The 24,310-nt window shown below is 53.8% G+C and overlaps 1 protein-coding gene across 1 annotated transcript in view; it reads left to right on the top strand.

The window, feature by feature from the left end:
* The window catches only part of ERI3 (ERI1 exoribonuclease family member 3), a 237,226-nt gene that overhangs the window by 114,333 nt on the left and 98,583 nt on the right, over window positions 1-24,310 (top strand). Inside the window, exon 7 of the mRNA XM_075320200.1 lies at window positions 10,130-10,229. Within this exon, the coding sequence (XP_075176315.1) occupies window positions 10,130-10,229 (100 nt within the window). The remainder of the gene's footprint in view (window positions 1-10,129; window positions 10,230-24,310) is intronic.

Raw genomic sequence — 24,310 nt, 5'->3', positions numbered from 1 at the left:
TAAAGAGGATCACCTTCCAATCGAATGTATTACTGATCCCTGTGTGATGTGACAGCGCCGCGGCCGTGTTATTCTTCACTAGTTACCGCAATCTTCTCCCCCGACATCACTCACACAGGTTCTCACTGCATGAGTAAACACCCATTATACCGCGCGCTGCAACCGGAACCGTAAATCACGCCCGCCGCTCCCAGGGCTGATGGCGCAGATTGTTATTTCATTATTTGTCCTGATAAATGGAATTTCTCACCATTTCTTGTCGCCATTTTCCCCTCTGCTTTTTGTGACTTATGTTTTCGAGGGAGCGAACGTTTCATTGCAGAGCGGCAATTAACGGGCAGCTCCAAGATATCGCAAGAGATAAAAGCCCAGAAACCCGCGCACACTCCAGCACCAGATGGCGGTAATCACAGGTTATTATGTATCAGGACACATCTCATCACCGATACTGTGTCCTCCCACAATTCCTGCTCTGCACCATTCCTTCACATCTCACAGGTTTTCTCATACAGAGCCTCCTGCTTCATGAATATCTGCTACAGTCACTATGCACATGCATTACCGCCTGTGTTATACTCCAGAGCTGCACTCACTATTCTTCTGGTGCTGTCACTGTGTACATACATTACATTACCTCCTGTATTATACTCCAGAGCTGCACTCACTATTCTGCTGGTGCAGTCACTGTGTACATACATTACATTACTGATCCTGAGTTACCTCCTGTATTATACTCCAGAGCTGCACTCACTATTCTGCTGGTGCAGTCACTGTGTACATACATTACATTACTGATCATGAGTTACCTCCTGTATTATACTACTCCAGAGTTGCATTCACTATTTTGCTGGGGCAGTCACTGTGTACATACATTACATTACTGATCCTGAGTTGCCACCTGTATTATTCTCCGGAGCTGCACTCACTATTCTGCTGGTGCAGTCACTGTGTACATACATTACATTACTGAGTTACCGCCTGTATTATACTCCAGAGCTGCACTCACTATTCTGTTGGTGCAGTCACTGTGTACATACATTACTGATGCTGAGTTGCCTCCTGTATTATACTCCAGAGCTACGCTCACAATTCTGCTGGTGCAGTCACTGTGTACATACATTACATTACTGATCCTGAGTTACCTCCTGTATTATACTCCAGAGCTGCGCTCACTATTCTGTTGGTGCAGTCACTGTGTACATACATTACATTACTGATGCTGAGTTGCCTCCTGTATTATACTCCAGAGCTGCACTCACAATTCTGCTGGTGAAGTCACTGTGTACATACATTACATTACTGATCCTGAGTTACCTCCTGTATTATACTCCAGAGCTGCGCTCACTATTCTGCTGGATGTTATTGGCAGTATTTGGGCTGATTTTTGTGTTTGCTCGGTGACTCCTCCTGCAGGGTTTCGCTCCTCATATCTCGGCACATTTGCATTTAGATGAATATCAGTCGCCGGCGTTTTCCTCCCCCTCAGACTCCGCGATGAGTGAATTTTGTGTATTTTCTGCGATTTCTGAGGTCCTGAAGGTTAAACATCTGAGGTCCGGGATCTTTGTGGAGGGGGCGACCTGTCTGGTGGGTTTAGTTGCAGCATTTTTGCATCTGTGGGCAGTAAAGTGACTGCTGCGCTGATGGCGGCGATGCTGCGGGGATTACTGACGATTGCGGTCATTATCACTGGTGTGAATAGTCCCTGATATACGTGACCCCTCTGGCGTATTGATACCCCTTGTTTGCGGTTCCGCCGTCAGATCCTCGGACGTGGTGCGTATTCCTGATGTCTGCCGTCTGCCATCTTTCTTTGCCTGCTGTCGCGGTCCCGTCTCCGTCACATCTCGGCCTCCTTTGGAGCTGATCGATGCTCGCGGCACTTCCTTCCAACACCCAGGAAAAAAACAATTAAAAAGCGATCGATCCTGCAGGCGGCTCGCACTGAATATTCATATCGGGACAGCCTGACCTTCAGCCGGGGGTGGCCGATCCGGGCTCGTCTACGGCACTGACCTTGAGGAGGACATGACTGAAAATCCTTTGCTGCGTCCCCAGCTTTCCCAGGCTCCTGCAGGGCGGGTCTGCTGCCGCTCCTGGGATGGCAGAAACTGCCTGCACGACGCCCAGCCGTCCTCGGAGCAGATGTCGTCTCTTCTCATATCAAAGAATCGGGGGGCACGGACCTGGGGAACAGAATCTATAGAAGGGGAATCGGGGGGGAATCGGTTTTTGTTTCTTTGCTTTGCAGTTTTTCCATTAGGAACCTGAGGCTGGAGGTGCAGTGAACCTCGTGCCTCCTTGCGAGGCTCCTGAATATCCCGGCTTGTGCCTCCTCCTTTGGATATTTTTCCGTCAGGTCTCCTGTGGATATGATTTTCGGTATTTCTGGCCCCGCGCTGATTATCTTTGCGTCTGACACGACCGAGGTGTTGACCGGGTAAATCTGCGAACAATAAAGACATCACAACATATTTATCCGCGGGCCGACATGACGGAACGCGCGCCCCTTTGTGTACATAAACTGTAATTCCAGTGAATTATGCGCAGACTTAATTAGGAGTTTTAATTGCCGATCATCTCCCGTAGGATTAACGCTGTTATCTATTAATTATCCGCAGAGCCGCCTGTTTGGCGGAGAGGAGGCAGCGGCTGCGGAGAAGTCTTACGTACGCGCCACTTAATTATGTGCTAACAGGGAAGTAAGAGGCGCCGAGTGTGGCCTTATTAGCTGATGAGATAGCGGAGGCCGCGTCTGCCGTCCTCACATGGCGTCTCGTCTTCTGCTCAATCCGCCATTGTTCTGCTCTTATGTCGCCACTTCCTGACGCTGCGATACGCTACAGACTCCATATTTCCCCTTCACAGGATAGCGGCACTGTGGTATGTGACAGTCCACGTTCTCCGTGGCCGGGACTTGTAGCCGTTAGCCACAGTCCCACCACCTAGTAGCATTCACGTGGAGCCACCGCTATCACTCTTCACAACAGACCCGGGAACGTCTAACCCACCGCAACATTTATTAAGCAGTTTTCAATTTTATGCCATTGCACAAAATGTTCGGTTTGCCCCCCATGTTCTGCAGCTGAGAACCTCGCATGTTGCACCAGTTGGGGGCGCAATCCTTTACACACAGAGTCCAGTCCATTAAGGCTGCTTTCACACATACAGTTTTTGCCATCAGGCACGATCCAGTGAAAAAACTGATGCGATTGATCCTTCAAAAAAAACGGATCCGTCGCATCAGTTTATTCCATGCGTTCCTTCCGTTTTTTGACGGATCCATTGTGATTCTGAGCATGCTCAGTTCAAAAAACCGGATCCGTCGTTGGATTCCGTCATATGCCGGATAACGACCGATCCGGCGCCCATAGGCTTGCATTGTACATCATGCCGGACGGCACAAAATCCGGCGTGGTCCGTTTTTTTGCCGGAGACAAAAAAAACGTTGCATGCTGCGTCCTTTCCGGCAGCCGGACGAAGAAATTTCGCCGGATCCGGCAGACGCCGCATGCAACGCAAGGTCATCCAGAACAATCCGGCACTAGTACAAGTCAATGGGGGATAAAACTGATACGGCGCCGGATTGTGCCTCACGGCAAAAAAACGAATATGTGAAAGCAGCCTAAGACTGACATAAGCACCTGGATGAATTCCTGCTGGGATTTTCCACCTGAAAATGGTGGACTTTTTGCCGCAAATCTGCAATTGTTCTTGGGAGATTGACAGAAACTAAAAGGCACAACTGATATGTGCAATATTGTTAAATCCGTATCTCCTACAAGCAGCTGAGATTAACCATTAATTATCCGGCCTAAAGTCTGAGGTTGCACCCCCTCTGGGAGCTCCACTGCCACTTCTGATACCTCTACCCCAACTGTGGGGGCTTCGTGCCCCCTCTGAGAACACCATGCTACCTCTGGAGGCTCCTTGCCCCTTCTGGGAGTTGTGCACCGCCTCTTAAGGCTCCATGCCTCCCCTGGAAGCTATAAATCACCTCTGGGAGCGAGCTCCACATTACCTCTGGAGGCACCATACCACCTCTCGAGGCTCCACACCCTCTCTGGGAGCTGCACAGTCAATTCTTGAAGCTCCACACCATCTCTGGACGCTCCATGCCACTTATGGAGGCTCGCGCCACCTCTGGGAGCTCCATGGCCCCCTCTGGGAATCCATGCTTTATTTGAGAGCTCTATGTCCCCTCTGGATGCTCCACAGCGCGTTTTTTAATTTCTCGGCCCCCTCTGGACACTCCACATCTCTTATTGGAGCGTTATGCCCCATCTGGAGGCTCAACGCCCCCTCTGTGAGCTCTTTGCTCTCTCTGGAGGCTCCACTCTACCTTTTGGGAGCTCTGCGTGCCCCTCTAGAGGCTTCACACCACCTCTTGATACTGCACACCTCCTCTGGAGTCTCTATATCCCGTCTAGAGTCTCCACAACCCTTCTTGGAAGTCCTCGCCCCCTCTAGAGACTCCATGCCCCTTCTGGCAGCTCTACACCCCTTCTTGATGATCCATGCACCCTCTGGAAGTTAATAGCCACCTCTGGGAACTTTGCTTCACCTCAGGAAGCTCTGCACTCCCTCTGGAGTTTCCATGCTACCTCCGAGAGCTATATACCTTATATGGAGGCTTTGCATCCCCTCTAGGAGCTGCACAGCCACCTCTGAGACCTCCACAGCCAATTCTGTAGGCTCCACGGTACTTAGGAAAGCTTCAAGCCCACTCTTGATGCTCCATGCCACATCTGGAAGCTCCACTTTTTATGTAGAAGCTCCACACTATCTCTGAAGGCTCCACATTCCTTTTGGACACTCTATAGCCCCTCTTAAGGCTGCATGACTGCTCATGAGGCTATATCTCACGTCTGGATGTTCCACGCCACGTCTTGATTCTCCACGCCATGTCTGAAGGCTCCACGACACCTCTGGGAGTTCCATGGCCCCCTTTTCTACACACCTCTTGATGCTCCACGCGGCCTCTGGAGGTTCCGCGTCCCATCTCAGAGTTCCACTCCTTTTTTTGGAGGGTCAACACCACCTCTGGGATATGGAGGCTCCATGCCCTCTGTGGAGGCTCCACACTACGCCTAGATGCTCTACTTTCCTTTTGGATACTTTATACCCCTTCTTAAAGCTCCATGACTGTTCTTGAGGCTATACGCCACCTCTCGGAGCTCTATGCCACCTCTGTCAGCTCCATGCTCCCTCTGGAGGCTACATCTAAAAATTACACCAGATTTATAAACGGGGCTTATCTCCATAAATCAATTAATGGAGTTACATTTTACCATCGAGTTATTCTCTCTGAAATCCCCATAGCCCTCGACGGGAACAGGATCCACGTGAATTCTGGGGTGACCATTGGGCCACTAGGGGTCCCCAGTCACCACGCTCACACATTTAGACTTGCAAATGGAAGATAATGCAGCCATATTGTCATGACTGTGGTGGGTGGTAAGGGGCCCTTGACCCTTCTTGCCTGGGGCCCTGCCCCCTCCCCTATGGTCAGGCCCCTTGGTTTTCGGATTCATCCTTTTTATGAATAGATGGATGGATTAGCATTTGTGGTGGGTTTGACCTAGTGCCAGCGCTTTCCTTGGCATCTTTCCTGGTATGAGACCCCCAGACCACCATGAAGCTGGTTCTTGTCTCCTGCGGACCCCATGTATTGTGTTCCTTATATGCATGATGGCATCCTTTGTCCGCCGGTGCCAGTCTTTCTGACTCCGTACCTGCTGGATCGGCTCACTCCTTTCTCATCCCCTCTTCCCAAGCAATTTACATTTCAATCTGTGCTGGGCCTGTGCGCCATCGCTCCCCGAGCCGTGGGATAACCATTTACAAATTAATCTGGGAAATCTGCTGCCAACATGGTGTCTCTCCAGCGCTATTAACTACTGTATCTTATTACGGCCGAGGACAGCGGGAATACAAACAGCCGGCGCGCCGGCGGAGGAAGCCTATTTATTATGGGTTGTATTTATTTATCAGCCCCGGCGAGGGGGTCACTGCGGACCGCGGGGTTATCTCATGATCACCGACGCTCTGACGGGGAAGGTGGTGAGTTATGATGGTGTATCTATACAAGCAGCTGTAGTCAGAGTACCGACTGACCTCACAGCGAGGTGTGATGTTATGTGCCGCATTGTGATGTCATCACACTGGGCAGTATGTCATTAATATCATGAACACTCCCGATGACCTCATACAAGACCCAGTGACATCATCCAGCTGGTCTGCATGTATGATGGCTCACTGCTGGTCGCCTGTACAGCCCAGACCCCATCACCAGTGGCAGCACCGACACAGGAGCCCCTGAGCTGTATGGATTGTTGGGATTGATCCACCATTGCGTCACCTTTCTGACAGTCACCCTCATCGTCAGATTCGGGGCTTCGCTCCTGGCCTTCTGATATTTGGATGAAGTGCCAGGAAAAATATTTGAGGATAAGTAAGAGACATGTGGCAGGCGGGGTATACGGCATCTCCTCGCGGCCCTCCGGGGACACACAAACGGGAAGATTGTATCATGTTTATCAACGACTGAAGCCGCTATGGCTGCACAAATGTCAGGCAGGAACTTAATGGTGGACACTCTGAAGGCAGTGACTGCGGGATACGGCTTGTCAAGGGCTCCTGCCTGATGGGAGTGACTGCGGGATACGGCGTGTCAAGGACTCCTGCCTGATGGGAGTGACTGCGGGATACGGCGTGTCGAGGGCTCCTGTCTGATGGGAGTGACTGCGGGATACAGCGTGTCGAGGGCTCCTGCCTGATGGGAGTGACTGCGGGATACGGCGTGTCGAGGGCTCCTGCCTGATGGGAGTGACTGCGGGATACAGCGTGTCGAGGGCTCCTGCCTGATGGGAGTGACTGCGGGATACGGCGTGTCGAGGGCTCCTGCCTGATGGGAGTGACTGCGGGATACGGCGTGTCAAGGACTCCTGCCTGATGGGAGTGACTGCGGGATACGGCGTGTCGAGGGCTCCTGCCTGATGGGAGTGACTGCGGGATACAGCGTGTCGAGGGCTCCTGCCTGATGGGAGTGACTGCGGGATACAGCGTGTCGAGGGCTCCTGCCTGATGGGAGTGACTGCGGGATACGGCGTGTCGAGGGCTCCTGTCTGATGGGAGTGACTGCGGGATACAGCGTGTCGAGGGCTCCTGCCTGATGGGAGTGACTGCGGGATACAGCGTGTCAAGGACTCCTGTCTGATGGGAGTGACTACGGGATACAGCGTGTCAAGGACTCCTGTCTGATGGGAGTGACTGCGGGATACAGCGAGTCGATGGCTCCTGTCTGATGGGAGTGACTGCGGGATACAGCGTGTCGATGGCTCCTGTCTGATGGGAGTGACTGCGGGATACGGCGTGTCAAGGACTCCTGTCTGATGGGAGTGATTGCGGGATACAGCGTGTCGAGGGCTCCTGCCTGATGGGAGTGACTGCGGGATACAGCGTGTCGAGGGCTCCTGCCTGATGGGAGTGACTGCGGGATACGGCGTGTCGAGGGCTCCTGCGTGAAGGGAGTGACTGCAGGATATGGTGTGTCAGGGGCTCCTGTCTGATGGGAGTGACTGCGGGATACAGCGTGTCGAGGGCTCCTGTCTGATGGGAGTGACTGCGGGATACAGCGTGTCGAGGGCTCCTGCCTGATGGGAGTGACTGCGGGATACAGCGTGTCGAGGGCTCCTGCCTGATGGGAGTGACTGCGGGATACGGCGTGTCGAGGGCTCCTGCGTGAAGGGAGTGACTGCAGGATTTGGTGTGTCAGGGGCTCCTGTCTGATGGGAGTGACTGCGGGATACAGCATTTCGAGGACTCCTGTCTGATGAGAGTGACTGTATGAAGATCCACTATCAGTGCATTTATGTTCTTAAAGACTTTGGCCCCAATTTATCATTTTTACTTTGTCCTGACGTATTCACTGAGGTTTATTGCATCAAATTAATTAAAATGGCGCACACGGTTCATTAATTTGTCGCAAAGTTAAAAAAAAATACTTCTTTCCTATCATAAACCATTTTTGTGACTTTTTGAGTTGAGAATCGCATTTTTTTACAAAATTGTTGCAAGCGATGCGGCTTTTGGAGAGATCCTGTTTAACACTGCACCCGAGGAAATGAAGCAGAGTTGCGCCAAATTTTGAAAAGTCGCAATTGATGAATCGGCTGGAATCTCTCAACTCTGCGAACAACAAAGAAACGGGCAAGTGAATAATAGTATTAAAATAAGACACAAATAGAATAACGGGTGCAAAAAAAAGGACAAAACTAGTAAAAAAAATAAAATCGTTTTCAATACCTCACTGTATTGGAAGATTCTTTGTTTATATCGTCCTTTGTTACAATGTGTCAGTGCAGATAAGAGCGATCACTTGGAGGGGAGAGGGTTCTGCTGCTGACTGTAAATGGCTGTCTTGGCTGTACTGATACATTGTAGCAAATCTTTGGCGGGGAGATTCAATATTTGAATGTAAAAAAACAATGTTTGCAATTACTGTTAGATAACAGAGATCCCGAAAATAGAGAAACATTGAAACAAGTGAAATAATAATACAAGATTTACAAGGGTGGAAATATCTGCGTTCTGCACATTAGCTGGAACAGTCCGATGTAATAATAGTTCTGGCTGTTGTCACCCAATTGTTCCAGCTGTTGTTACCTGATGGGTCTGATTATTGTGATTTTATTGTTATTGCTGATGTGCCCCTGTAGTTCCAGCTGATTTGACCCTATTTTCCAGCCTATGTGATCCTGCAGTTCTAGTTGGTGTAACCCAATTTTTCCAGCTGATGTGATCCATTGGTTCCGGCTGCTGTGACATGATTCTTCTTGCAGATGTGATCTGATTTTTCTGATTGTTGTGTCCAATTGTTTCAGCTGTTGTGACCTGATTGTCCCAGCTGATGTAGTGTGATAGTGCCAGCTGTTGTGACATGATTGTCCCAGCTGATGTGATGGGATTGTGCCAGCTGTTGTGATTGGACTGTGCCAGCGGTTGTGACCTGATTGTCCCAGCTGATTTGATTGGATTGTGCCAGCGGTTGTGACCTGATTGTGCCAGCTGTTGTGACCTGATTGTCCCAGCTGATGTGATTGGATTGTGACAGCGGTTGTGACCTGATTGTCCCAGCTGATATGATTGGATTGTGCCAGCGGTTGTGACCTGATTGTGCCAGCTGTTGTGACCTGATTGTCCCAGCTGATGTGATTGGATTGTGCCAGCTGTTGTGACCTGATTGTCCCAGCTGATGTGATGTGTTACACTCAGACAGTCGAGTGTCCAAAACACAGTGTGACAGATGTGCATGGATCAACAGACGTCCGGAGCACTTGGTCCTTAAGCTCCCCTAACATCCCTATACAAGTCCATACCCTTGTCGCCCTCACATGCCTAGTGCCTTACTGTCCCTCCACACACCCTGTGTAGGGACAAGGCTGGTGAGTGCACTAGATGTCATCACTACAGTAACAACACACAAGGGAAGAACGACAGACAGGGGAACATAAAGGATATACTAAAGAACTTCACAGCTTCAGCCAGACACCAGGGCTGCAGACAACATAGCTCCAAAGAGTAGCACAAAAGCCCCAGCAGCGGATCACCAGCAGGAGATCACCAGCAGCGGATCATCAGCAGCTCCTAGAAAACGTCTTCCCTCTAAGGAGGTCAGAAACAAAATGACTTCTATTACCGACATCAGTTGATGGCTAGGCTAAACTGCTAAATGAGCATTACCCGAGAAACCGATAAGAGGGGTCTGTGGTTCCCCTTTTCTTTTTAACAGATGATGTGGATACTGGGGGTCTCGCGTACCTTCTGACAGAGTATATATCCGGGATTACATAGGGGCCACACAGAGTCGTAACCCAACACTGAAGGTCTGAATGTGATTTTCTGCCTTATTTACTGCACTTGTGTGATTCAGTGAAACCCTTCAATCCGGCATCTGATAATCCAGAAAATCAGTGCTGTAATGTAAAGCGATGATTACTGGTGTATGTATAGTATAAGTGAGCGTCCAGTAATGTGCAATGTCTGGTAATCTGGCACCCGTCCCATTGATGCTGTCTGTTTTGGTGACTCTTCTTCGCGCTCCTCATCCTCCTCTCTCTCTCTGCAGGCTTACAGCTTCGCCATCGGTACTTGGCCTAAGAACGGACTCCTAGACATGAATAAGGGCATGAGCCTGCAGCACATAGGGCGACCCCACAGCGGGATAGGTGAGTGCCGCAGCGGGAAGGAGGGATTGTGAGCGTCGTGTCCTCTGATCCCCCCCATCTCCATGTGGAAAGGGTTAATTCTTGTTCTCTGCTCTCGCCGCAAAAACTCTGCAATCAATAGATGTTAAGGAGATGAATTATTTACATCTCAGCAGCATTTAATTAGAGCGCTCCCTGCTCTGGGGGATGGCGTCGCCCGCTCTGAGGCACCCCTTTCCTGTGAGCTCAGCACCCCGCTCCTGTGAGGCCAGCACCCCGGACCTGTGATGCCAGCACCCCCCTTTTATGAGGTCAGCCCCCTTGGCCTGTGAAGTCTGCACTCCGGACCTGTAAGCCCAGCACCCCGAACCTTTGAGCCCAGCACCCCGGGCCTGTGAGGCCAGCACCCCGCACTTGTGAGCCTAGCACCCCCCTCCTATGAGGTCAGCACCCCGGCCTGTGATATCAGCACTGCGCTCCTGTGAGGCCAGCACCCAGGGCCTGTGAGATCAGCACCCCGCTCCTGTGAGGCCAGCACCTCGCGCTTGTGAGCCTAGCACCCCCCTCTTGTGAGGCCAGCACCCCCCTTCTATGAGGTCAGCACCCCGCTCCTGTGAGGCCAGCACCCCGCTCTTGCGCCAACTGCACTGGGTGAGATTTTGTGACGCCCCGTTGCCAGCACCGTGCTGCTCATGAAGCTGAGCACTCACTCCAAGGGTGGTCATAGGCTCATGGGGTCGTCATGGGCTCACGCGGTGGTTATGGGCTCACAGGGTGGTTATGGGCTCACGGGGTGGTTATGGGCTCACGGGGGTGGTCATGGGTTCGCGGGGTGGTCATGGGCTCACGGGGTGGTTATGGGCTCACGGGGTGGTTATGGGCTCACGGGGGGGGTCATGGGCTCACGGGGGGGGTCATGGGCTCACGGGGGGTCATGGGCTCACGGGGGGGTCATGGGCTCACGGGGGGTCATGGGCTCGCGGGGTGGTCATGGGCTCGCGGGGTGGTCATGGGCTCACGGGGGGGGTCATGGGCTCACAGGGGGGTCATGGGCTCGCGGGGTGGTCATGGGCTCGCGGGGGGGTCATGGGCTCACGGGGTGACTGGGTGACCCGCCTTTCATCCTCATGAGGCTTATAATCGGGTCATAATATCCATCACTTGTCAGGCGGAGCCGCGCGTCTGTGAGTGTCTTCTACCTCCGCTCCGCAGCTTGGGACACGGCCCATTACCCGCTCCGAGTACCCAGCACTTCTGCAATCGATGCTTTAATTGATGCTTTGTACAGTTAATGTATCCAAGAAATGAGTGATGCCGTCCCCTCCGATGGAGTCCGGCACGGAGCTGCGGAGTCTCTGCGCGGCTGCTGCGTCTTATGGCAGCGTAATGCAGCGCCATCCGGAGTGATGTCCCCCTCTGCAGCAGAAGCCTCGGATCCCGGACCCCAGCTGCGCTATATGAATCCCTTCTACAAGCGCCTAACCCCAATGTGATCTGAATGCTCTGACTTCCTGCTGAGCTTGTGACCAGTCCGAACAAGCAGCGCTGCAGTGTAAAGCATGTTGAATAGGAAGTAGATATCAGACTGCCCCAGACTCCAGGAGACAATGTCGCTGCGCTGAAGTCTGTGATCATAGCTGTTTGCCGGAAAAGATACAAAGCAAGCACTACCGAATAACAGCAAGCAGAGGTAGTGACTTCTGAAGGATATTTCAGACCAGAAGTGAATGTCTTTTTTCTGAGGCTTCTCTCGCTCATGCATCTCCTACTCATCTCACTGATTTGGCGGAAGCATGTGTCTTGTGAATGCGGCGTTCTTCCATTGGAGGCGTGCATCCTGTGAGTGCGGCGTTCGACCATCGGAAGCGTGCGTCCTGTGAATCCGGCGTTCTTCCATCGGAAGCATGCATCCTGTGAGTGCGGCGTTCTTTCATCCATCGGAGGCGTGCGTCCTGTGAATACGGCGTTCTTCCATTGGAGGCTTGGGTCCTGTAAATGTGGCGTTCTTCCATCCATCAGAGGCGTGCATCCTGTGAATGCAGCGTTCTTCCATTAATCTGAGGCATGCTTCCTGTGAATGTGGCGTTCTTCCATTAATTGGAGGCGTGCGTCCTGTGAATGTGTCGTTCTTCCATCGGAGGCGTTCTTCCATCGCAGGCGTGTGTCCTTTGAGTGCGGCGTTCTTCCATCCATTGGAGGCGTGCGTCCTGTGAATGTGGCGGTCTTCCATCGGAGGCGTGCGTCCTGTGAATGCGGCGTTCTTCCATCAGAGGCGTACGTCCTGTGAATGCGGCGTTCTTCCATCGGAGGCATGCGTCCTGTGAATGCGGCGTTCTTCCATCGGAGGCGTGCGTCCTCTGAATGCGGCGTTCTTCCATCGGAGGCGTGCGTCCTGTGAATGCGGCGTTCTTCCATCGGAGGCGTACGTCCTGTGAATGCGGCGTTCTTCCATCGGAGGCATGCGTCCTGTGAATGCGGCGTTCTTCCATCGGAGGCGTGCGTCCTGTGAATGCGGCGTTCTTCCATCGGAGGCGTGCGTCCTGTGAATGCGGCGTTCTTCCATCGGAGGCGTGCGTCCTGTGATTGCGGCATTCTTCTATCGGAGGCGTGCGTCCTGTGAATGCGGCGTTCTTCCATCCATTGGAGGCGTGCGTCCTGTGAATGCGGCGTTCTTCCATCGGAGGCATGCGTCCTGTGAATGCGGCGTTCTTCCATCGGAGGCATGCATCCTGTGAATGCGGCGTTCTTCCATCGGAGGCGTGCGTCCTGTGAATGCGGCGTTCTTCCATCGGAGGCGTGCGTCCTGTGAATGCGGCGTTCTTCCATCGGAGGCGTGCGTCCTGTGAATGCGGCGTTCTTCCATCGGAGGCGTACGTCCTGTGAATGCGGCGTTCTTCCATCGGAGGCATGCGTCCTGTGAATGCGGCGTTCTTCCATCCATTGGAGGCGTGCGTCCTGTGAATGTGGCGTTCTTCCATCGGAGGCGTGCGTCCTGTGAATGCGGCGTTCTTCCATCGGAGGCGTACGTCCTGTGAATGCGGCGTTCTTCCATCGGAGGCATGCGTCCTGTGAATGCGGCGTTCTTCCATCGGAGGCGTGCGTCCTGTGAATGCGGCGTTCTTCCATCGGAGGCGTGCGTCCTGTGAATGCGGCGTTCTTCCATCGGAGGCGTGCGTCCTGTGAATGCGGCGTTCTTCCATCGGAGGCGTGCGTCCTGTGAATGCGGCGTTCTTCCATCGGAGGCGTGCGTCCTGTGATTGCGGCATTCTTCTATCGGAGGCGTGCGTCCTGTGAATGCGGCGTTCTTCCATCCATCGCCACTGCAGTGATTGCAGAGATAAGTAATCGCTGAGGAATAAACACTTTGTGCATGTGCCGGTGATGGATTTTGGCCATCGCTCCCGAGCGCGGCTGTTCGGGGATTTTTGGCATGTCACGGGCGGATGATGTAAGTCAGGTATTTATCTAGCAGAGAGCGAATAATGGCTGATGACATCATGAGCCGGCGAGATAATCTGGAAATGGATAAAAGGCGACAGCCAGGATCATTTGTCCTGAGTGAAGGGAGGAAGATGGATCCAGGCGGGCAGCAGCATCAGTCTGCAGAGGCCGCAGAGCGTGGCACCTGCCCTGGCGCGGCTGACGGGTGCACGTGAATCTGAGCCCCGAGTCGTCCTCTGGGGGGTCACATAATGACCTGCACTCCATGACTGGAGCAGTAATTGTCGCTCTATGGCATGGGACAGCTGGAGCTCTTTGTGCCATCTCCCGGGGCGCTGTGGATCCAATCTCCAAATTTCCACCAGTCCAGAATGGAAATTCCAGTCACAGGACCCCGGGCTATGAAGCATCATAAGCACTGTAAAGATTTTCAGATGTGTTTTCCGGGTGGGGGATTGTAGTCACTGGCTTGTAATATAGCCACTGTTAGGCTATGTGCCCACGCTAGAATGTCCCTGCGGATTTTTTTTGCCTGAAAATCCGCGACTTTCGCGGCAAATCCGCACCCGCGGATTTGCCGCGAATTTACCGCGGATTTACCGCGGATTTGCCGCGGATTTTGATGCGGATTTCATTTTTTTTTTTTTCCCCATTCAAAACCAAAAATCCGCACCAAATCTGCACCAAACAATTGACATGCTGCAGATTTTTCCGGATCAAAATCCGCGGCAAATCCGCAGCGGAAAAATCCGCAGCATGGGCACAGCATTTCCAAAATGCCATTGAAATGGCTTGGAAGTGCTGCTGCTGCAGATTTTCGGCAAATCCGCGGTAAATCCGCGGCAAAATCCGCGGCAAATCCGCGGTAAATCCTGTAGCGTGGGCACATAGCCTTAGGATCCTGTGTCCGTGTAACGTGCAGTCATCAGGCGCTAATGTTTAGGAATACATGGACGGTCGCACTATCAGGTGCCACATTCCCAGGTTACGTTCTATAGAGACTGACGTCACCGTGACATTCCACACATCATGCCGGAGATTTACCACCTAATGTCGGTATTGGGTTTGTGTACCATCTTGTAATGCAAGAGCCTGTCTGGAAGATGAAGAGATAATTTCACTGATGGTGCCTCAAAATATGAGGATTTGGCGGGAGGAGAGGATCCGCGAGGTGGGAGGAGAGGATCCGCGAGGTGGGAGGAGAAGATCCGCGAGGTGGGAGGAGAGGTTCTGCGAGGCGGGAGGAGAGGTTCTGCGAGGCGGGAGGAGAGGTTCTGCGAGGCGGGAGGAGAGGTTCCGAGAGGCGGGAGGAGAGGATCTGCGAGGCGCGAATCCGCAAGGCGGGAGGAGAGGTTCTGCGAGGCGGGAGGAGAGGATCCACGAGGCGAGGTTCCGCGAGGCGGGAGGAGAGGTTCTGTGAGGCGGGAGGAGAGGATCCACAAGGCGGGAGGAGAGGATCCACAAGGCGGGAGGAGAGGTTCTGCGAGGCGGGAGGAGAGGAGCCACAAGGCGGGAGGAGAGGATCCGTGAGGCGGGAGGAGAGGTTCCCCAAGGCGGGAGGAGAGGATCCGCGAGGTGGGAGGAGAGGTTCTGCGAGGCGGGAGGAGAGGAGCCACAAGGCGGGAGGAGAGGATCCATGAGGCGGGAGGAGAGTATCCGTGAGGCGGGAGGAGAAGAGCCACAAGGCGGGAGGAGAGGTTCTGCGAGGCGGGAGGAGAGGATCCGCGAGGCGGGAGGAGAGGTTCCCCAAGGCGGGAGGAGAGGTACTGCGAGGCGGGAGGAGAGGAGCCAGAAGGCGGGAGGAGAGGTTCCCCAAGGCGGGAGGAGAGGATCCGCGAGGCGGAAGGAGAGGATCCGCGAGGCGGGAGGAGAGGTTCTGCGAGGTGGGAGGAAAGTGATAGGAAACAGTAGAAATCTGTGAAGATGACTAACAGGCGAATACTGCGAAATGGAGCCATAACAACCATGAATAACAGGGTTGTGAGAACGTGGCGACCTCAGTTTCAATATACGTCTCAGCCAGAGATCCGGTGCCCCGATAGGTCCCAGTGTAGATCCCTGCTTTCCAGGAGCTCTCGTTGATGGCGACTTTTCAGATGGTGCTGAGGTGGTGGCAGGCTTTATCCCCCTCTGCTGTGTGCGCCTCTCGTAGATGGCGGCTCCTCGGATGGTGGTGGGGTGGTGGCAGGTTTTATCCCCCTCTGCTGTGTGCGCCTCTCGTAGATGGCGGCTCATCGGATGGTGGCGGGGTGGTGGCAGGCTTTATCCCCTCTCTGCTGTGTGCGCCTCTCGTAGATGGCAGCTCCTCGGATGGTGGCGGGGTGGTGGCAGGCTTTATCCCCTCTCTGCTGTGTGCGCCTCTCGTAGATGGTGGCTCCTCGGATGGTGGCGAGGTGGTGGCAGGCTTTATCTCCTCTGCTGTGTGCGCACCTCGTAGATGATGTCTCGGCCCTAAATGCCGGCTTGTCACATAGATGGCGGCTGCGGCTTATCTATAGGAGTGCTACATGGTGATTTTTTTTAACCCCTTGTGTGCTGGCGGCAGCTCTCCTCGCCCCGTACAATACCTCGTGCACCAGGGGTCGCCGGCTGTCTTTATTGGAGGTGCGGAGAGGTCGGGTGTTATATTGTCCACACATGCAGAGTATTAATTAGGCCCGGCATAGGAGGCAGAAGAAATGGCGGCGGCTGGATCTTTTCTGAATGAGGAGGTTAATGGGATGCTCGGAGAGTAGACAGCTTTAATGAGCTTCAACTGGATGTGCCGGGAGTTTACTGTGGGTGTTAAAAGGGTCACACTGCAGTAGTCTGATGTGGATTGTGTGCGGGACCCCCGGTGTCAGGGGTGAGCGTCTGTCAGAGTGCAGGCAGAGCTGCATTCACTTAGTGACACCATTCTAATTAACTACCGGGGGAGACGGCAGCCACTGATGAGCGCCGCCATAGTCCTCTGCGCTGACACCAGACGATGGAAAGGGAGGAAGAGACATCCGCTAAGTGCACCAGCTGAAGCCGCGAGCGCGGGATATCCGCTGACACTTGCGTGGCCCCGGGGACCCCAGCACGCCTCCCGCGGTGCTTACTGATGTCCACTTGGCCGCTGTGGGGTCACCGCCTGTCATCCCGCCACATGTCACCATATACATGACCCTGATCTGAAAGGTACAGAAAACACCAGACCCCACTGATCGTAGGGCACACGTGTGAGGCCGACACTCGGGGCTTCCACGGACCCCCAGAGGACTAGCCCCATCAGTGCTAATCTGTGCGGAAAACCAAAAGCCCATGTACAAGTATCCTCATCAGTCCGGTGCACCGCGCTCTGTAACCCCGATTACTGGCCGAGGGCCACACACGATGTGAAGGCTAGATCACTGGGGGGCCACAGACTATGTGAGAGCTGCAGCATTGGGGGGCCCACACATGATGTGAGAGCTGCAGCACTGGGGGGCCCATACATGATGTGAGAGCTGCAGCACTGGGGGGCAACACATGATGTGAGAGCTGCAGCACTGGGGGGGCCCACACACGATGTGAGAGCTGCAGCACTGGGGGGCCCCACACGATGTGAGAGCTGCAGCACTGGGGGGCCCGCACATGATGTGAGAGCTGCAGCACTGGGGACCCACACATGATGTGAGAGCTGCAGCACTGGGGGCCACACACGATGTGAGAGCAGCAGCACTGGGGGGCAACACATGATGTGAGAGCTGCAGCACTGGGGGGCAACACATGATGTGAGAGCTGCAGCACTGGGGGGCCACACATGATGTGAGAGCTGCAGCACTGGGGGGCCACACACGATGTGAGGGCTGCAGCACTGGGGGGCCCACACATGATGTGAGAGCTGCAGCACTGGGGGGCAACACATGATGTGAGAGCTGCAGCACTGGGGGCCACACATGATGTGAGAGCTGCAGCACTGGGGGGCCACACACGATGTGAGGGCTGCAGCACTGGGGGGCCCACACATGATGTGAGAGCTGCAGCGCTGGGGGCCACACATGATGTGAGAGCTGCAGCACTGGGGGGGCAACACATGATGTGAGAGCTGCAGCACTGGGGGGCCACACATGATGTGAGAGCTGCAGCACTGGGGGGCAACACATGATGTGAGAGCTGCAGCACTGTGGGGCCACACATGATGTGAGAGCTGCAGCACTGGGGGGCCACACATGATGTGAGAGCTGCAGCACTGTGGGGCCACACATGATGTGAGAGCTGCAGCACTGGGGGGCAACACATGATGTGAGAGCTGCAGCACTGGGGGGCCACACATGATGTGAGAGCTGCAGCACAGTGGGGCCACACATGATGTGAGAGCTGCAGCACTGGGGGGCCACACATGATGTGAGAGCTGCAGCACTGGGGGCCACACATGATGTGAGGGCTGCAGCACTGGGGGGCCCACACATGATGTGAGGGCTGCAGCACTGGGGGGGGGCAACACATGATGTGAGAGCTGCAGCACTGGGGGCCACACACGATGTGAGGGCTGCAGCACTGGGGGGGCCCACACATGATGTGAGAGCTGCAGCACTGGGGGCCACACATGATGTGAGAGCTGCAGCACTGGGGGCCACACATGATGTGAGAGCTGCAGCACTGGGGGCCACACATGATGTGAGAGCTGCAGCACTGGGGCCCACACATGATGTGAGAGCTGCAGCACTGGGGGCCACACATGATGTGAGAGCTGCAGCACTGGGGGAGGCACACGATGTGAGAGCTGCAGCACTGGGGGGGCCCCACACATGATGTGAGAGCTGCAGCACTGGGGGGCAACACATGATGTGAGAGATGCAGCACTGGGGGCCACACATGATGTGAGAGCTGCAGCACTGGGGGGCCACACACGATGTGAGGGCTGCAGCACTGGGGGGCCCACACATGATGTGAGAGCTGCAGCGCTGGGGGCCACACATGATGTGAGAGCTGCAGAACTGGGGGGCAACACATGATGTGAGAGCTGCAGCACTGGGGGCCACACACGATGTGAGAGCTGCAGCACTGGGGGCCACACACGATGTGAGAGCTGCAGCTCTGGGGGCCACACATGATGTGAGAGCTGCAGCACTGGGGGACCCCACATGATGTGAGAGCTGCAGCACTAGGGGGCCCACACATGATGTGAGAGCTGCAGCACTGGGGGGCCACACATGATGTGAGAGCTGCAGCACTGGGGGGCCACACATGATGTTACATAGTTACATAGTTACTAAGGTTGAAAAAAGACCTAGGTCCATCTAGTTCAACCTTCCTCCACCAGTTCTACATTTAGTCACTAAGTCATTTATAACCAACAATGTTCTGTGTACTGAGGAAATCATCCAGCCCTTTTTTGAAAGCAGTTATAGTATCTGCCATTACTACCTCTTGTGGTAGGGCATTCCACAGTCTGACTGCTCTAACTATAAAGAACCCTTTCCTATTTAGCTGTCGGAATCGCTTTTCTTCCACTCGCAGTGAGTGTCCCCTGGTCCTTAGTATTGTCTTCGGAAGAAATAAGTTATGTGCCAGTCCTTTATATTGACCACACATGTATTTATACATATAAATTAGATCTCCTCTGAGACGTCTTTTTTCTAAGCTAAACATATCTAACTTTTTCAACCTCTCATCATACGGGCGGCCTCCATTCCTTGCAATAGTCTAGTTGCCGCCTTTGAACTGACTCTAACTTCTGAATGTCCTTTTTAAAATGTGGAGCCCAAAACTGGATCCCATATTCCAGATGTGGCCTTACAAGTGATTTATAGAGGGGTAACAATACGTTGGGATCCCGGGATCTAATCTCTCTTTTTATACACCCTAGAATCTTGTTTGCTTTTGCAGCTGCTGCCTGACATTGAGTGCTGCTGCTCAGCTTATTTGTAATGAGAATACCCAAGTCCTTCTCCTGTTCTGTAGTCCCGAGTTTACTTCCATTTAATGTATACGCAACTATAGGATTACTCCGTCCTAGGTGAATTACTTTACATTTATCAACATTAAATCTCATTTGCCAAGTATCTGCCCATTCTGACATCTTATCCAGATCTTTTTGTAATATTATACTATCAAGGTCAGTTTTTAATATCCTACATAGTTTGGTGTCATCAGCAAAGACTGACACTTTACTATCAATCCCATCCACAAGGTCATTAATAAAGAGATTAAAAAGAATTGGTCCTAGCACAGATCCCTGGGGCACCCCACTGCTGACTATGGCCCATTTAGAGAATATACCATTTATGACAACTCTTTGTTTCCTATCTTTTAGCCAATTCCTTACCCAGTTGCATATAGTTTCCCCTAGTCCTTGCTTCTGGAGCTTTAGTATAAGGCTATTATGTGAGAGCTGCAGCACTGGGGGGGGGGCACACATGATGTGAGAGATGCAGAACTGGGGGGCCACACATGATATGAGAGCTGCAGCACTGGGGGGGCCACACATGATGTGAGAGCTGCAGCACTGGGGGGGCCACACACGATGTGAGAGCTGCAGCACTGGGGGGCCACACATGATGTGAGAGAGCACTGGGGGACCCCACACGATGTGAGAGCTGCAGCACTGGGGGACCCCACACGATATGAGAGCTGCAGCACTGAGGGGCCCACACATGATGTGAGAGCTGCAGCACTGGGGGGGCCACACATGATGTGAGAGCTGCAGAACTGGGGGGCCCACACATGATGTGAGAGCTGCAGCACTGGGGGGGGCGACACATGATGTGAGAGCTGCAGCACTGGGGGGGCGACACACGATGTGAGAGCTGCAGCACTGGGGGGCCACACATGATGTGAGAGCTGCAGCACTGGGGGGCCCACACACGATGTGAGAGCTGCAGCACTGGGGGGCCCACACATGATGTGAGAGCTGCAGCACTGGGGGGCCCACACATGATGTGAGAGCTGCAGCACTGGGGGGCCCACACATGATGTGAGAGCTGCAGCACTGGGGGGGCCCACACATGATGTGAGAGAGCACTGGGGGACCCCACACTATGTGAGAGCTGCAGCACTGGGGGACCCCACACGATATGAGAGCTGCAGCACTGGGGGACCCCACACGATGTGAGAGCTAGAGCACCTGGGCTCAGACATGAGGACACGCCCAGAGTCTGGTCTCTGCTTCCGGGAGACTTTGTGGCGGTAGAGTCATGGGCTGCTCTGGAGAAAGGCGCTGGCACTCGTTTTGCCCTGGACGTTGCATCTTCAGTTCCGCGACTACAAGGTGCAGTATTTGCACCATATTCACTAAGGACAGGACTCCTCCTCTGGCCTATCACAAGGGGCCGCGCTATATGCGCCATTTACGTCTCCGCGCATCCCGCTATTCACTATAAACCTCTTATAACTTATGCTATAATTGTGGTAATCCGGTAAACGAAGTGCGCCAAGAAGTGAGGTTCGTGGTGTCTGAGAAATTCAGCATTGAGACTTTCTCTGCGCTTACACTGAGCGCTTTGAAAAGTTTTGTTGGTTAGTCATAAGAAATGCCGTAATAATAAATGCTGTGCCGTGCCTCGTGTAGGAGAATATTGTGCGGGAGTCAAATAGTCGGACAATTGCACCATTTGTTTCCAATCATTGTCTCCGAGCAGCAGCCACCACCTTCTTATACCCTGCAGAGGCCCAGAGCAGCAGCCACCACCTTCTTATACCCTGCAGAGGCCCAGAGCAGCAGCCACCACCTTCTTATACCCTGCAGAGGCCCAGAGCAGCAGCCTCCACTTTCTTATATCCTGCGGAGACCCAGAGCAGCAGCCACCACCTTCTTATACCCTGCAGAGGCCCAGAGCAGCAGCCACCACTTTCTTATACCCTGCAGAGGCCCAGAGCAGCAGCCACCACCTTCTTATACCCTGCGGAGGCCCAGAGCAGCAGCCTCCACTTTCTTATATCCAGCGGAGACCCAGAGCAGCAGCCTCCACTTTCTTATATCCTGCAGAGGCCCAGAGCAGCAGCCTCCACTTTCTTATATCCTGCAGAGGCCCAGAGCAGCAGCCACCACCTTCTTATACCCTGCAGAGGCCCAGAGCAGCAGCCACCACTTTCTTATACCCTGCAGAGGCCCAGAGCAGCAGCCACCACCTTCTTATACCCTGCGGAGGCCCAGAGCAGCAGCCTCCACTTTCTTATATCCAGCGGAGACCCAGAGCAGCAGCCTCCACTTTCTTATATCCTGCGAAGACCCAGAGCAGCAGCCTCCACTTTCTTATATCCTGCGGAGACCCAGAGCAGCAGCCTCCACTTTCTTATATCCTGCGGAGACCCCGAACAGCTGCTGCCATCTTCTTATACCCTGCGGAGGTCTTGAGCAGCAGCCACCACCTTCTTATATCCTTCGGAGGTACTGAGCTGCCGCCACCTTCTTATATCCTGCGGAGGCCCCGAGCAGCCGCCACCTTATTCCTTGCGGAGGCCTAAGCAGCCACCACTTTTGTATACCCTGCGGAGGCCCCGAGCAGCCGCCACCACCACCTCATATCCTGCGGAGGCCCCGAGCAGCCGCCACCTTATTCCTTGCGGAGGCCTAAGCAGCCACCACTTTTGTATACCCTGCGGAGGCCCCGAGCAGCCGCCACCACCACCTCATATCCTGCGGAGGCCCCGAGCAGCCGCAGCCCCCTTATACACTGCGAAGTCCGCGAGTAGCTGCCGCCACCTTCTTATATCCTGTGGAGGCCCCGAGCAGCCGCCACCTTATTCCTTGCGGAGGCCTAAGCGGCCACCACTTTTGTATACCCTGCGGAGGCCCCGAGCAGCCGCCACCACCACCTCATATCCTGCGGAGGCCCCGAGCAGCCGCAGCCCCCTTATACACTGCGAAGTCCGCGAGTAGCTGCCGCCACCTTCTTATATCCTGTGGAGGTCCCGAGCAGCTACTGCCACCTTCTTACACCCTGCAGATGTCCAGAGGAGCCGCTATCACTTTCTTTAATCCTACGGAGGCCCAGAGGGACCGCCATCACCTTCTTATACCCTGCGGAGGCTCCACTGTAGTTAGCGCTTTCAGCCGATGGCACTGAAGGTGACACCTGAGTCCTCCGAGCCATGCAGGTGGTGTAAAGCTCATCTTGTTCGTCGTGTCATGAAGTCAGCAGACAGGTCTCTTAACCCTTGCTCAGCCATGGACGACGGCAGCAGATACTGGATCACAGCATCCAGGAAATAGACAGGAGCAGAGGGGAGCGAGCAGAGACAATGAAGGAGGCAGGTGGGACAGCGGTCCATCACTGCCCGGTCAGAGCACATTAACTCACTGACATGTTTCTCATTAGCCAGCCTGAGAGGTGTCACAGCCGGGATGACAGCGGAGCCAAGGCAGCTTGAAAAGGCGGAAAAGAGAGCTGACAGCACCTGCCCTTCTTCCTCCCCACCACTGCCACCTTTAATGCTGCAGCCATGCGTCCTCCATGTGGGGGTGTAGCTACAAATAATTAGGATACCTGCCTGTTATGGGGCGACTTGTATGGCATGGGAAGACAAGTCATATTCCTGAGCTATGCAGAGCAACAGGTATGACCACACGGTGCCCCAAAATCATGGCCTCCCCTAGAGCCCAGCTCACAATACCATAGAGCTGCTGCAAAATCAGAGCCTCCCCCACACCTGAGCTTAAATACAGTAGAGCTGCTCCAAAATTATGGGCTCCCCCATACCTGAGCTTACAATACAGTAGAGCTGCCCCAAAATTATGGCCTCCCCCATACCTGAGCTTACAATACAGTAGAGCTGCCCCAAAATTGTGGCCTCCCCCATACCTGAGCTTACAATACAGTACAGCTGCCCCAAAATCAGAGCCTCCCCCATACTTGAGCTTACAATACAGTAGAGCGGCCCCAAAATTATGGCCTCCCCCAGACCTGAGCTCACAATACAGTAGAGCTGCCCCATTAAGAGCTCAGTGTTAGTCCGGGTGGTGTCCATTAGTCTCTGCAATCCACAGTGAGCTCAACACGACCGCAGCACAGATCTCTTCCCTTGCTGGCAGTTTGTTACATTGTATCAGGGCATTTCATTGCTGCGGTTTGTTACAATGTATTAGCGCATTTCATTGGCCGCAGTTTGTTACAATGTATCAGTGCATTTCATTGCCGTGGTTTGTTAGTGTACCAACGCATTTTATTGCCCACAGTTGGTTACAGTGTATCAGCGCATTTCATTGCCCGCGGTTTGTTACAATGTATCAGCGCATTTCATTGCCCGCTGTTTGAATTTCGGGATCCATCTCGGTGTGGATGTTACTCATTTTCACGCCTGGCGCTGGTGGAGGGGGATTTGTTTTTTCTCCAGTTTTCTGTCTTGCTGTCATGTCAGCATTTGGCGATTCACCTTGTACAATAGGAATCTTCTGCCTCAATTAGGCGCCTCCATGAGGTGCGAGGCGCGGGCTCCGCTCTGGGGGTTAATAGGTGTCTCTGCCGGTGTAACGATCATTGATCTGCTGCTGTCTTGCCGCGGCGGCTGCTGCTGTCTGCTTCCTCTCTGCGCTCAGCGATGGCTGCACACACGGCCTAATCAATGTCAGGCAAATTATTACTTGCAGATACAGCCCTGAGTTGGGGGATAAAGGGCGAACGTTTACCGCTGACCCCCTCATGTTCCCCCGGAGTGGGCAGTGCATTAACCACTTCCCTGCCTGTCAAAGTCATCATCTTCCCATCACCAGGACC

The sequence above is a fragment of the Anomaloglossus baeobatrachus genome, chromosome 8 (genome assembly GCF_048569485.1).
Source record: "Anomaloglossus baeobatrachus isolate aAnoBae1 chromosome 8, aAnoBae1.hap1, whole genome shotgun sequence".
Lineage (NCBI taxonomy): Eukaryota > Metazoa > Chordata > Amphibia > Anura > Aromobatidae > Anomaloglossus > Anomaloglossus baeobatrachus.
Note: the sequence above shows the minus strand (reverse complement) of the source record. Positions and strands in the feature narration are given on the sequence as shown.